This window comes from Symphodus melops (assembly GCF_947650265.1).
Source record: "Symphodus melops genome assembly, chromosome: 19".
Taxonomy (NCBI): Eukaryota; Metazoa; Chordata; class Actinopteri; order Labriformes; family Labridae; genus Symphodus; species Symphodus melops.
The window spans coordinates 7,744,355-7,758,783 of NC_136709.1; the positions used below are offsets into that span (position 1 = coordinate 7,744,355).

The 14,429-nt window shown below is 39.3% G+C and overlaps 1 protein-coding gene across 4 annotated transcripts; it reads left to right on the forward strand.

The window, feature by feature from the left end:
- Nucleotides 1–1,436: 1,436 nt before the first annotated feature.
- gjb9a (gap junction protein beta 9a) lies at nt 1,437–12,521 on the forward strand. 4 transcript variants are annotated; one of them, XM_079369017.1, is made up of 5 exons: nt 1,437–1,718; nt 2,584–2,697; nt 9,771–9,983; nt 10,428–10,729; nt 10,826–12,521. In XM_079369017.1, exons 3-5 carry the CDS (start codon nt 9,813–9,815, stop codon nt 11,166–11,168), a joined length of 816 nt encoding a protein of 271 aa, XP_079225143.1. In that variant the 5' UTR covers nt 1,437–1,718; nt 2,584–2,697; nt 9,771–9,812; the 3' UTR covers nt 11,169–12,521. The 4 variants fall into 4 exon arrangements, with proteins under 4 accessions (XP_079225143.1, XP_079225142.1, XP_079225145.1 ...); XM_079369016.1 differs by lacking the exon at nt 2,584–2,697; XM_079369019.1 differs by lacking the exon at nt 2,584–2,697 and having other exon boundaries at nt 9,800–9,983.
- The last annotated feature ends 1,908 nt before the right edge of the window (nt 12,522–14,429 follow it).

The following is a 14,429-nucleotide window of genomic DNA, read 5'->3' on the forward strand; positions in this document are numbered from 1 at the left end:
ACAGTTTGGAACTGTTTGGTTCGATTAAGCCCGATCCCGTTTGTTTTTCCACAGCCACCCGTGCCCTATTTGGTAGGCAGCGTGTAAGATGGATGGCGATAGCCGCTATGTAAATAGCGTCATATGATAGCAGCTAAGCGCTAACTAATAAATTCAACAAAGGAGAAAAACGGCACAAACAAAGCTAACGCTGGAGACATCCAGCAATTCATCTACTCTGTCACTGACATGGGACTCTTTATTACAAAAACTCAATCAAGCTTTGTTTCAAAGAAGGCTGTCTGCGGCGAGGAGAAATACAGACGTAAACAATCAGCTATGTATTACAGTAAATGGTTTAAACACGGCAGAGTTTTGTTTGCCGACATAACACGGGAAGTGACGATTCTTTCACCCAATCAACGAACTGCAGTGTTTAGCTCCACTTTTTCGGGTCAGCTCCACATTCCTGGCACCCCAACGGAAGGGTCCCAAAAAGTGGGACGGTACGGATCGGTTATTTGGGAATCTTTCTTGGGATTAGTCTGTGGAAACGCTGCAAAATGCGCAGCGTACTGAGACGAACCAAGAAAACAGCTCGGTGGAAACGGGGCTTAGGGTGGTTAGCTGCCTATGTAGTGGGGTGTAGTATTTCCATCCCACCTTAATGTCTTGTGCTACAAGTCTAAGAGCAGCTAGGAAAAAACAGTTTTGGTAGCGGAAGACAAAGAGTAAGGTCCTTCACCTGCTTTTTGTAAAATGTCTTGGAGTAACATTTGTTCTGAATTGACGTTATACAAAAAAAACATTGAGTGGTGAGTGGAAATGCTCTCTGGTCTGTGGTGCAGTCTGAGGTTACAGCCTGAGTTCTTCCACCTGGACAGAGCATCTCCTGTTTGCCGTTTGTCCCTGAGAATGCTCTGTGTTCTTTCCTGCAGTGTTGTGTATCATCATTCTCTCTGCAGTCTTGATGACCTGTTGAAGCAAATTCCTCTCAGCCTGTGTGGTGTTTCTGAACCACACAGAGATTCCATTGGCAAGATGAGTATTCTGTAGGCCTGCATGGGTGAGGGGCTGAAGTGTCTGAAGTCCAGAATTAACTTGGGTTAATTTTTGGTAATTTTTTTTTTTTTTTCCAGTTTGATTTACTTTACTTTGCCCAATTCTGAGAAAAAAGTCAGAAGAGAAAAACATTTTATTTAGTGTCCATTATCCTCGTCGGTATTTTCACTGTTACACTAGTATTTACAGTATATGGTTACAAAAGAGAGGGTGTGGCGCCTCTCTGATAATTTGTTTTCCTACAATCATGCACAGCCTACACACAGACACACACACAACACACACACACACACACACACACACACACACACACACACACACACACACACACACACACACACACACACACACACACACACACACACACATTCTGTCTCCCATTTGCAATGTATATTATTTCATTACCCATTCATGAGGTGTTCTTTTACATGCATTTAGAAGAGTGGAGTCTTGTTGCACACAGACAAGACCAGGCATGCAACATCTGTGTATGTGTATGCGTTTAAGGTGTGACGTAGTTGCTGCTGATCTGGTTTGGCAGGATTTCTTAGGGAGGGGCAAGGAAGCTCAGACAGAGAGAAAAAGAGCTGAAAAATTCAACCTCGTTTTCATTTCCTTTCTCAAACTTTAGAACTGCAATACTGGAAGTGGATTATTGCGTTTGGTTTCAGCTGTAGGTAAGATTCTTTTTTATTAGATTTTTGTTTAACATTACTGTGTCACATGTATAGTCAGTGTGGTTACAAGCTGCCCAAATGTTGCAATTCAACGTAGATTAAAGTTATAGTTTTTGCTTTAAAGTAAGATGAAAACAAGTTTATACACTTCTTCTGCAATCACTAAAACAAGACAACACATCAATTGTGTAGATTGTTTTTTATTAATGACAAAGTTTTAACCTTTTTAAATATACACACAGCCAAGTGGTTTTTCACTGTAACCTGACCTTGACTGTTTCAAATGTCTAATTGTGCTGTTATACTTCACTTCCCCATTTATAAATGTATTGAACTTTTTTTTATTTGTGTTCCTATTCAGCTCAACTATATTTATATAGCACCTTTCATCACATAAACATCCAACCCAAATTGCTTCACAAAAGAACAGACAGAAAAAAACTATAATAATTAATAAAGTGTTAAAGTTCAGTGAGTCTTAAAGTGAACAAATGAAATGTTTTTTGAGTTTACCCCTATACTTTCACACATATTTCAAGATTTTTCACTATGTTCATTTAAAAGCAATATTCAAACCAGAATTGATGTTGTGGGTGTGGAAAACAAGGAAGACCCGATTGCAGGAACAAAACATATTTATTTAAACTAAAGGGCAACTTACTCAAAAATGTCCAACTGAAAATCCATCAAAGGTAATAAACAAAAGGAAGCTATGAGGAATCACAACAAGAGTAACACAAACATTCACCACTAACAAACAACAATGATCTGAAACACCTTTTTGCAACACGTTTGTGTTTTTGCTTTTGTTTTGGAAGCTTGCATTTGCAGCGTTTCTGAATATGCTGCGTTTGTTGTTCATCAGAGCATTTGACCCCTACCGGCCACCGTATAATCAGGACTGAGGGAAACACAGAGAGGCAGGTATTAACACCAGACCAGAGGCCTGTACTACGAAGCAGGATTTGAGCCCAGCGAGGTAACTTCAGAGTTAACCCTGGGTTTTCAGTCCTACGAAGGTCGATTGATCGATTGGGGGGGAGGACACTTCATTTGTCCCGCATGATTTTACATTAGGCTATAGTCCTTTTAGTTAATGATTATTTTTCACTGATATCTTTCAACAGAGACTGAAAAAAGTGCCATAACATTTTAGGTGAAGATGTACAATTACCAGTATTTTCTTGTGGATTTGAATTGTATTTTCATTAATACCATTTAATGTCTCAAAGTCGCTCTGTTTGTGATGTTCAGAGTTGCAGTTTAAATATAACTTCTCAAAACTGTCCTACTCTGGGTTATCTGGCTTAACAAACCCTGACATAAGAGATCGTGATAATTAGTCCTATGAAGCTGGTTATCAACCTGATCCGTCAAGCCAGGGTTGCCAAGAGCGATGTTCCATCGTTAGTTCACCTTATAACTGACTATAATAACTCCTGTCTCTTCTCTGAACTGAATGTGTTGCTCTGACTCTTTAAAGTGGAGAGTAGGACAGTTTTGAGAAGTTATATTTAAACTGCAACTCTGAACATCACAAACAGAGCGACTTTGAGACATTAAATGGTATTAATGAAAATACAATTCAAATCCACAAGAAAATACTGGTAATTGTACATCTTCACCTAAAATGTTATGGCACTTTTTTCAGTCTCTGTTGAAAGATATCAGTGAAAAATAATCATTAACTAAAAGGACTATAGCCTAATGTAAAATCATGCGGGACAAATGAAGTGTCCTCCCCCCCAATCGATCAATCGACCTTCGTAGGACTGAAAACCCAATTGTATGTATTGTACATGCGCAGGTGTTTATGTATTTGAAAACCTTGTCATTTTATTTTCTGGTACGTTTGTCTTGTTGTATTGTTCACTGTTGGAAAAAATTTGAAAATGAATAAAAACTTCTAATCACTAAAAAATCTATTTTAACTCTTCACCTGTTATTTGTGTTCCACTCTTCTTCCCATTTTATCTTTACATCATGTCCACATGTAAGATTTTAGTTAGTTTTATACACATTGTGTCTGGAATTGCCATATAATCTATATAATTATACGTTCAATAAGGGTGCATATTTTGTATGCAATTTATTTGTTTTCTGTGTAAATAACTAACTAACTACCATAACATTTTAGGTGAAGATGTACAATTACCAGTATTTTCTTGTGGATTTGAATTGTATTTTCATTAATACCATTTAATGTCTCAAAGTCGCTCTGTTTGTGATGTTCAGAGTTGCAGTTTAAATATAACTTCTCAAAACTGTCCTACTCTCCACTTTAAAGAGTCAGAGCAACACATTCAGTTCAGAGAAGAGACAGGAGTTATTATAGTCAGTTATAAGGTGAACTAACGATGGAACATCGCTCTTGGCAACCCTGGCTTGACGGATCAGGTTGATAACCAGCTTCATAGGACTAATTATCACGATCTCTTATGTCAGGGTTTGTTAAGCCAGATAACCCAAAGAGACCCTGAATATGCTGAACTTGCTTCGTAGTACAGGCCCAAGAAACACTGAGGACAACTAATCATAATACACTGAAGACACACACAGAACTTAAAAAACAATATACACTAGAACACAGAGGAACAAGAATAGGAAAAATACAAAGTAAAACACAATAGTTAGTTAGTTATTTACACAGAAAACAAATAAATTGCATACAAAATATGCACCCTTATTGAACGTATAATTATATAGATTATATGGCAATTCCAGACACAATGTGTATAAAACTAACTAAAATCTTACATGTGGACATGATGTAAAGATAAAATGCGAAGAAGAGTGGAACACAAATAACAGGTGAAGAGTTAAAATAGATTTTTTAGTGATTAGAAGTTTTTATTCATTTTCAAATTTTTTCCAACAGTGAACAATACAACAAGACAAACGTACCAGAAAATAAAATGACAAGGTTTTCAAATACATAAACACCTGCGCATGTACAATACATACAATTGCTCACACATATGCATACTGATGTACCTGCGCCTATACACGCACATCGAGAAAGTCAAACTACATAAAACACAACAAAAATGGCAGATAGTATGAGAATTAATAAAAAGTGAGAAAAAACGATATCAAGCTTAAATGAATGTCAGGGTCCCTTGATAAATGAGATGTAATCCCCCCACTTAGCTCCAAATCTCTCAACTTGGTTTAGTAATCTAAAGGAGAGACGCTCATGAGCTGCCACAATGCCCAACTGTGAGAACCACACCCTGACCGGTGGTAATGTTGTCGTCTTCCATTCTGTAACTATAAGTTTCCTTCCCAGCATGAGGGCTGTTTGTACCCACTCTGCTTGTGCAGAAGGGAGGGCTTTTAGAGGGAAAGGATCACCTAGGATAAACAGGCTCGGGCAGAAGGGAACATTTACTTTGAGGATCAGTTTAATGTTTTCGTGAATAGCTGACCAAAATGTTTGTACCAGCGGGCAGGACCACAACATATGGAGGAGTGTACCAATACTCCTCCCACACCTCCAACAATCCGGGCTATCCCTCAATTTCACTCTATGCAGCCTAGAGGGCGACCAGTACACCCTGTTTAGTATTTTGAATTGTACCAGTCTAGTTCTAAGTTCTCGCGATGTTTTCTTACAATTCTTTAAAATACTGCTCCATTCTTCCTCTGTAAATGAGCGTCTAAGATCAGACTCCCAAGCCGACTTCAGGTTAGCGCTCTTGCCAGTAGTGCTTTTAAGTAATAAAGAGTAGTATTTGGAGGCCCCACGGCCTGTACCAAATATTTTTATTATGCCAGAGAGAATGTTGGAGCTAGGGGGGGCTGTTGAAGTGGAACCAAAGGTTTGAGAAAGGAGATGTCGTAATTGGAGGTACCTCCAGAACTGTTGCTGATGCAGGCCAAACTGCTGTGCTAGTGCTGTAAAAGATTTCAGTATGCCTCCCTCATATAGATCTCCCAGCACCAGAATACCTTTTTCCACCCACTGTCTCCACAAGAATGGCTTATTTTCTATTTTTAGCTTGGGATTCAACCAGAGACTTGCAGACAAATTCAGGTGGGGATTCATATTAAGTTTAATAGAAACCCTTTTCCAGATCCATTGCATATTTACAAGAATTGGGTGGGCTCGAGCCTCCCCAGGGAGTGCAGCAGTGATGAGGTGGATGGAAGGCAGTGGATGACAAAGGTCCTTTTCAATGTGAAACCAGGGAGGGGCACGTTCTGGGGGAAGGCACCAGTGTGCAAGGTGTCGAAGGCCAAAGGCATAATAATACAACAGTAAATTCGGGATGCCCAAACCTCCCTCCACAACCGGTTTTTGTAATTTCGATAAATGAAGCCTTGGGCGCTTATTATTCCAGAGGAATCTATTAAAAAGCACATCTAGCTGCTTGAAATATTTTAGGGGGATTCTGATTGGAAGTGCCTGGAGAAGGTAATAAATCTTGGGTGCACAAGTCATTTTCAGTACATTAGCTTTTCCCCACAATGATAGGAATAGAGGGACCCATCTTACAATATCTGCTTTGAGTTGGTCTAGCAGGGGGTCCATGTTAACTTTAGCTAGGTCCACTAGTCTAGGGGGAATGATGATACCCAGATATTTAATGCCATGGCTAGGCCAGGAGAAATTTCCGCCCAAAAAGATGTTCCTAGGGCAGTCTGATGTTAAAGGGAGAGCTTCTGATTTCGACCAGTTAACTTTATAACCCGATAGGCGAGAGAATGTATCTATTATTTTAAGAAGTGCAGGGAGGGAATGCTCCGGTTCAGAGACAAACACGAGGATATCATCCGCATATAACAAAAGCTTGTGGGTCGATTGGCCGATTTTTACACCTGAAATCAAGGGGTCCAATCGAATAGCTGTTGCCAGAGGTTCCAAGGCCAACGCGAAAAGCCCTGGGGAGATTCCATCGCCTTGCCTCGTTCCCCTACCCAGGTCAAACCAGGGCGAGATCAGGCCATTAGTTAACACTGCAGCCTTCGGATGGGTATACAGAAGTTTTATCCATTTGATAAATTTATTAGTAAAGCCGTATGACTCCAGAGTAGTAAATAAATAAAGCCACTCAACCCTGTCGAAAGCCTTTTCTGCGTCCAGGGAAATAGCAGCTGCAGGGGAGCTATTGTTATGGGTGGCCCACATGATATCGATCAATCGTCTGATATTATTAACGTAGCTACGTTTAGGTATGAAACCCACCTGATCGGGGTGGATTAGGGTGGGGATAACTTCGTTAAGTCTATTAGACAGAATCTTATACAGGATCTTCTCATCGAAGCCCAGCAGTGAAATGGGCCTGTAGCTTTTGCAATCTGCTGGATTCTTACCACTCTTTAGGATAACAGTAATAACTGCCTCCATCATGGACGGGGGAAGGGACCCAGTATCAAACGCCTCCGTATAGACGTCCAGAAGCACGGGTGCCAACTCTATAGCGTAACACTTGTAAAACCAGACCAGGGGCCTTGCCAGAAGACAACCTCCTAATAACCGCCACAATCTCCTCAGTAGTAATGGGTGCATCTAGCATATCTTGTTGTTCTTCACTTAAAGTAGGGAGGTTTAACCCAGTAAGGAAAGATCTGACTTCCTCAGTGCTTGCCTGTAGCTCAGAAGCATACAAACCGGAGTAAAAACGCCTAAACTCTGCATTAATGTCTGAAGAGTTAGTCACCAGGCCCCCCGCACTATTCCTGATTGCTGGTATAGCATTCTTAGCCTCTCTCTGTTTTATATATCTCGCAAGCATTCTTCCTGCCTTATCCCCTTCTTCGAACTGCTTCTGTCTGGCTCTGAACAGAGCCAACTCTGCCTTCCCCGTGAGGATAGAATTAAACTCGTATTTGAGACGGGTTAGTGAAGTTAGATTAGCAGGTGTCATATTTTGCTTATAGGCATTCTCAGCTAGCTGAACCTGCTTCTCCAATTCAACTTGTTTGGCCATATTTTGTTTTTTCTTAAATGAAGCATGCTGTATAATATGTCCTCTGATGAAAGCTTTCAAAGCTTCCCAAGCAACTCCAGCTGAAGGGGCTGTTGGTAAGTTAGTTTCTTTAAAGAGAGCGATTTGATCTCTCAGAGACTCTCTGAAAGTGGAATCTAGGAGAAGGCTTGAGTTCAATCTCCATCTAGGGGTCCTGTTTGATTTATTTAAAGGGAGGATGTTGACCATTACATGAGCGTGATCTGAGATGTGAATACTTCCAATGCTGCACAAGACTGTGGAGGATACAAGACAGTCAGAAACAAAGAAGTAGTCTATCCTAGAGAGAGAGCCATGTGGCGGCGAGTAATACGTATATTCCCTGGATGTTGGATTATGAAGACGCCAGACATCCACCAGGCCCAGGCCCTCACACAAATCCTTAAGCATATTAACTGATCTACGTGGCCGAGACACTGAAGGCTGCCTGTCTAACACCGGGTCCCACACCTGATTAAAATCTCCACCCAATATGACTGGGTAACTACCCATCACATTAAGGTTATACTCCAACAGTCCCATAAAAGCAGAGTCCTCAACATTAGGAGCATACACGTTAGCTAAGATAACCGTGATGCCTTGTATCTCAGCTAAGACTACCAAAATCCTCCCCGAATCGTCCTTGGCCTCTTTGATGCATCTATATTGTAGATGTTTTTTTTATCAGAATGGCAACACCCCTGCTAGAGCTAGAACCACATGCAGCAGATACATGTCCAACCCACCCTGTGCGTAGTTTACTTGCCTCCTGGTCGAGTAAGTGTGTTTCCTGGATAAAGCCCACATCACAGTGCTTTGACTTAAAATACGTCAAAACTTTTTTTCTTTTGATAGGTGAATGCAGACCCTTAACATTCAGGCTCAAATAACACAATCCGTTGTTGCTAAGTGGATGCATGTTGTGGATAGGCACCTATATATTCCACACTGCCATCTGCCAAAAACTGAAAAAGACACCACATACAACAAACACAGAGAAATAACAATAAAGATAACCATAGAACGAGAACTGAACCGAGAAACTCTTAAACGCGAAATAACATCACGCTGAGCTCTAACTAAAAATACCATGGTCCGTGACTCATAGAAAAAGGCTGTCACCAGAAACCAAAAACCAAACCGCCGCGGCTGAAATAAAATTACTAGGGTAGCGGCACTCAATAACTCAGCAGGGCCCGTCCTGAAATTGTTTATGATAGCGTAGTGCTATATAAGCACAAAGTGCCCTTGAAAAAGACCGAAGCCAAAACAGAAAATATTTGTAAAGGTTTGGCTGCATCCTTAAACTAAATGACAGGTGGAAATATCCGACCTGAAGTGTGGCATCACTCTGAACGGAGTAATAATCAAGCCCCGCGCACCGCCCAAAACAAAATTTAGATGGAACAACTCACTTATTTTTCTACTCTGTGAAATATAAATCCAGAAGGAAACCCGCAAATAACATGATGGAGATGGTCTATTAAATAAAAGTGTACGTAACCTGATACATGTGTGAACAAACAAACAGGCGGGTCCATCTGCGAATAGTGAGTCATACATACATAAACCCTGCGCAGGGGATGTGGGGGGCGTCAGACGCTCCTGTTAAAATAGATTTTTAATGAAATACACGAAACAAGCTTATTCTGTAGAGAATATGCTAGGAAAATAAATGAGGTACTTCCCAAGGCCTTGAATTCTCCAAATATAATATAATATAATTAATTAATTAATTTAAAAAAAAGGGATATTGATGAGATCCTAAGTGTGGGCATGTTGAAAATATATATGGTTTAAGCTGCATACAATTTTACAGTTTTAATTTCTTATTAAGTGAATACTTTTGTGGAATTAAGCACACAAGCTATTCTTGATATACTAAATGTTTGTTGGAATTAAATGTTAATTACAAATGAAACAACACTTGGAAAAAAGCCACGTCAGGAAAGTGTACCCCATGGAACAAGCCTTTTTAACATCCCTTTATACTTGTTAGCTGTCCTAATAGATCTACTTTAACACTCTCATACAATAATTTTTTTTGCCTATATTTTAGATGTATGGAAACATAACAATTTTTTTCCCCCTCTCTTATAAGGATTTATTTGTGTCTGTCTACTGAACCAGTTGAGCAGCAGGCATGAACTGGTCAGGACTGGAGAGCCTGTTGAGTGGAGTCAATAAATACTCTACTGCATTTGGGAGGATTTGGCTGTCCATGGTGTTTGTTTTCCGTGTCCTTGTTTTTGTGGTGGCAGCACAGAGAGTTTGGGGTGACGAGAGCAAGGACTTTGTGTGTAATACGCGCCAGGTAAGATTGAGGAGACTTCAATAATCAAATAACGCTTTCTTTCTCTTCACATATATAGTTATCAGGATTTAATTCTCAATTACTACTACACAGAAACACTTCTGGTACTTCTAAAGTCATGCTATTGAAAAAAAAATCCCCATTTCTTTATGGACATATGCGTATTTAACCTATCCTGTAATCAAGACTTGCAGGTTAATATGCATTTTAGCCTTTTACCAGTCACTGTACACACTTACTCCAGGGAGCTTTATATTGTTTTTGTTTTTTTCCATTCATTTATTTCAGTTGAATTAGCTAGGATATAAGATGAATAATTATCTCTTCGCAACTCCAAGATATCTTTTTTTCTGGCTCATAGGCAGAAATCATTTTATTAATCTGAGACACTCATTAGAGGAAATGCGTACAGTTTAAAAATATATATTTTCTATCTTTCTACAGCCTGGCTGTACCAATATCTGCTATGACCACATCTTTCCCATCTCCCACATTCGTCTGTGGGCACTGCAGCTGATCTTTGTTACCTGCCCATCACTGATGGTAATGGCTCATGTTAAATACCGTGAAGGAAAGGACAAAAAATATGTGGAACTACACCATGGCTCCCACCTGTATGCAAACCCTGGCAAGAAGAGAGGGGGGCTATGGTGGACCTATCTGCTCAGTTTAGTCTTCAAAGCTGGATTTGATACTTCGTTTCTTTACATTCTATACCGGATATACCATGGATATGACTTGCCAAGGTAAATCTAGTGTCATTACTTTTGAAATTGTATTTAAGACTCTCTTACATTACAGGAACAGCATTTAAAGACAGCTGATCTACTCTTTACTTTTAGGTTATCCAAGTGTTCACTTGAGCCATGCCCCAACACTGTTGATTGCTTCATTAGTCGTCCAACAGAGAAAAAGATCTTCATGCTGTTCATGGTTGTATCCAGTGCACTGTGCATCTTCATGTGCATCTGTGAGATGATATATCTCATAGGCAAGCGAATCACCAAATTAATGAGGGTCCGCCAGGAAAATGAGAGGCTCCTGTTCGCTGAACAGCATGAGCTTGCCAACATGGCCCCGCCCAGGACCCAATATCGTAAGACTGACCCAACACTCGCTGAGAGCCAGATGAGTTTGAACAAGAGGGAAAAGGCCAAAGAAGCTGGTGTGACGACAACACTGTAGGACTTAGGGGTCAATCAACAAGGGATTTTTTTTCTAACAGATGGTCACATGACAGGAACACATGAAATCAAGAGACCTGTACACCAATCATGTGGTCGAGTTGAACATGAAACATTCATGACTCTCCATTTCGAGGATCTCCAACAAAGTTGGCTGTACATTTTATTAGACACTGTTAAAGAAGAGGACTATAAGTATTACTAGTTTTCAAGAGACACTCTGGATTGTGGATATGCTGTTTTGATTGAGTTTGATTGTTCATAATATGTCAACGTCATTATTTTATGTTAATTCAAAGCAAAACCCTAGTGTATAAGTTGTAAATTACAGCCTTTGGTTTCATCAAACCGATTACTAGTAGTATCGATTGTGTGGCTTACAAAAAAAAGTTTCTGCCGCTTTTAATTTTTCTCTATCTCCAATTATGTGCGCTAGACATTTACAGCAGACCCTGCCTGTGCAAACATCTAAGAACATCAGTTGAAGTCAGAGGATAAGGATGTGTAAATGTACTTTTACCGTTTTTTAAAAATCTTTATAGCAGGGAGGAAATTGAAACTATTATATTATTATGTTATGGTATTATTCCTCAATTGCATAAATTCCTGCTTTTAGTGAGTTTTGTTATCACCAAGTGCTTTAACAATTACAAAGTCATCTATTGCTCTCACTCTCTCTGTATGGTTGGTGGTGAAGAGGGTGAAGCACCTGTGTTTTTATTTTTATGACAAGCTTGTAATTTAAAGTCTGATTGAATTATTGTATTTTCATAAATTTCTTTTTGTTTTCATTACTTATGTTATCATGTACGCAAGGGCAACAAAAGTGAAAAGACATTAAATATATTTTTTAAAAGGATTGTTCACTCGAGAAAGTAATAACCTCTGCTACATCCCACAGGCATGATAAAAGCCCAGGTAGTTGCTACACCCACACTTACCTGAAAGGTAATTTTATGCTGCATTCATGTGTTGCTCGGGTGAGTTGGCAAGTTGTTATTCCGATTTCAGTGTAATCAAGTGATTTCAGTTCAAAAAGTCAGAATGTTGAAACAGCAGAACGTGTTGTTGCTATGAAGAAGATCTGTGGAAAGTAACTGTTGAAAGTTAGGCCATACTTTTGCAAAAAGTTAATGTACATGCCTATGAATTAATTTTATATATTTTAAAAGTATGTTAACTATAACAAAACATATTTGCATCAGCCCTGAATTGATACGCTTATTTCATCAGAGAGATAAACCTTGGTCTCAATTTTGTCTGGCAAGATAGTGCTGACTGGGAAGTCTGCAGGAAACTAAGGAATTTGTGCAAGACAATGACTCAAAACTCAAAATCTAACTATTTTAAAGAATCTTTTACCTCCTATTTTATAATACAATAGACTTGCAGATTTATCCTTGGTTGTTCTTTGTCTACTCATCATTGTTCATTGTATGTTGCACTAGGTTGGCCATCACTTACTCTAAGAAGACAACAGCACTGGACCCAGTTTCTATTTAAATGTTTTAGATAAGGTGAGACATTAAAGTTTATACAATATTTTCTACCTTTCAGTTCTGATTACCACTGTAGGAATTCGGTTCAGATATATTTTGTTGTTCCACGTATTTGCTGTGCAATAACATGCAAACTGTTAAGAGCAAGTGGCAAAAAATCTTTTATTATAAAGCTCCTGCTGACTGCAATAACTTACCTGATCAGGTAAGGTGACCTCATCTGTTGAGATCAGGTCTATCATGTCTTTTGTTTGTTTAAGAATGCTTTGTTCTCCTTTTCAGTTACAGACTGTTCTTGTTATCATTAATACTGTCTTCACTGTCATTTGTTTATTTCGGATCCCCCCATGTTCTGTCCTCTGTTACTCTTGGCTATTTGGTCACCACTTGGTTGTAAGGTTTTTCATTCGCTACTGATGTGTTTTTAGTGAGTTACAGTTTGTTGTTTGTGTATTGTTGCCATTTTGTTTTATATTGTCTTGTCTTGTCTTTTGAATTTATTTTTTATCAATTTCTTCTGTTCATTTTTCTTTTGAATTGTTGACAATGTTTCATCATTTTTTGTCATGTTGTAAATTGTCTTATGTTAAGGACCCCGTCGAATACAAGATGGTACATATCAAGGGGCTTATTCTATACAAATAAATTAAAAATGAAAATTACATATTTTGCCCCCGACAAGCTACATTTTTTACAAGGTAATAATTGAGGAAGAAGTCAGATTTATAGACTGGTGTAGTTTTGAGTCCTAAAACCAGGAAGTGAGTTAGCATTTTAGCACCATGGGTTCCTAACTCTAAAAGTCATGGGGATTTTGAATGGGTTTGTGTTTAGACGCCTGAAATAAGGTCTGTGGTTAACACAAGCTGAAGAGATGTTGACGTTTTGTTAGACAAGATAAACTACGTTAGCTAAGACCCCACTTGTGAATTTTAAAGTTTTTACGCGAACTTTAAACGGCGGTTGCTAGCAAGTAGCTAACTGAAACTACAGTGGTTGTTGCAGACATTACACGTCATCACGCTGGGAACTCTCTCCCTAGTCTTCCTTACAGCCTCTAGTCATGTTTTTCAGTTGTCTTGTAAATATTAGGTTAATAAACAACTTATTAAGCTAACATTTAGCTATCTTGTCAAATCCACTGATTAGATCGATGAAGCATAACGGTCGTGAGTCATTATAAACCAACCGCGGTGTAGTTCGCGGTGTAGTTTGCTAGCGCATAACGTTAGCTTTTTACTTCTCTCGGCTGCATTAACTCTTCAAACTTCATATAAATGATGTTCATCTGTAAAGATTATCCCGCTGAACAAAACAGCAACGCGTTGGAAACGAGTGTTTGACACAGAGCTTATTTTCTGCAATGATCCAAAATCAAATGCAAAAATCCCAAAGGCGAATTTTTGTAGGAACCACTGGCGCCATTTTTTCGGGTTGGCCTACAAAAATATGTCATTACTATACCAGTCTATTGAGTGGCAATTCAGTCAATCATCGCTGTTTGACCAACCCACCAGGTCAGAGAAGAGTTCGACGTGCAATCAGAAAAGACTCCAGTTTTTTACCACAAAGAATCCTTCCGAAAGATGGTGAGTCACTTAAACAGTTGTTTCTTAAATGTATTCCACATCACAAAACATAGGATGTACATTTTCTACGTCGCTCCCCATCGGAGAACAGCGCGAGTGAGTCATCTAGTGTTCTATATATATCTATGGGGCCAGCTGCCTGACCCAAGATGGCCGGCACGTTGCTACGTCGCT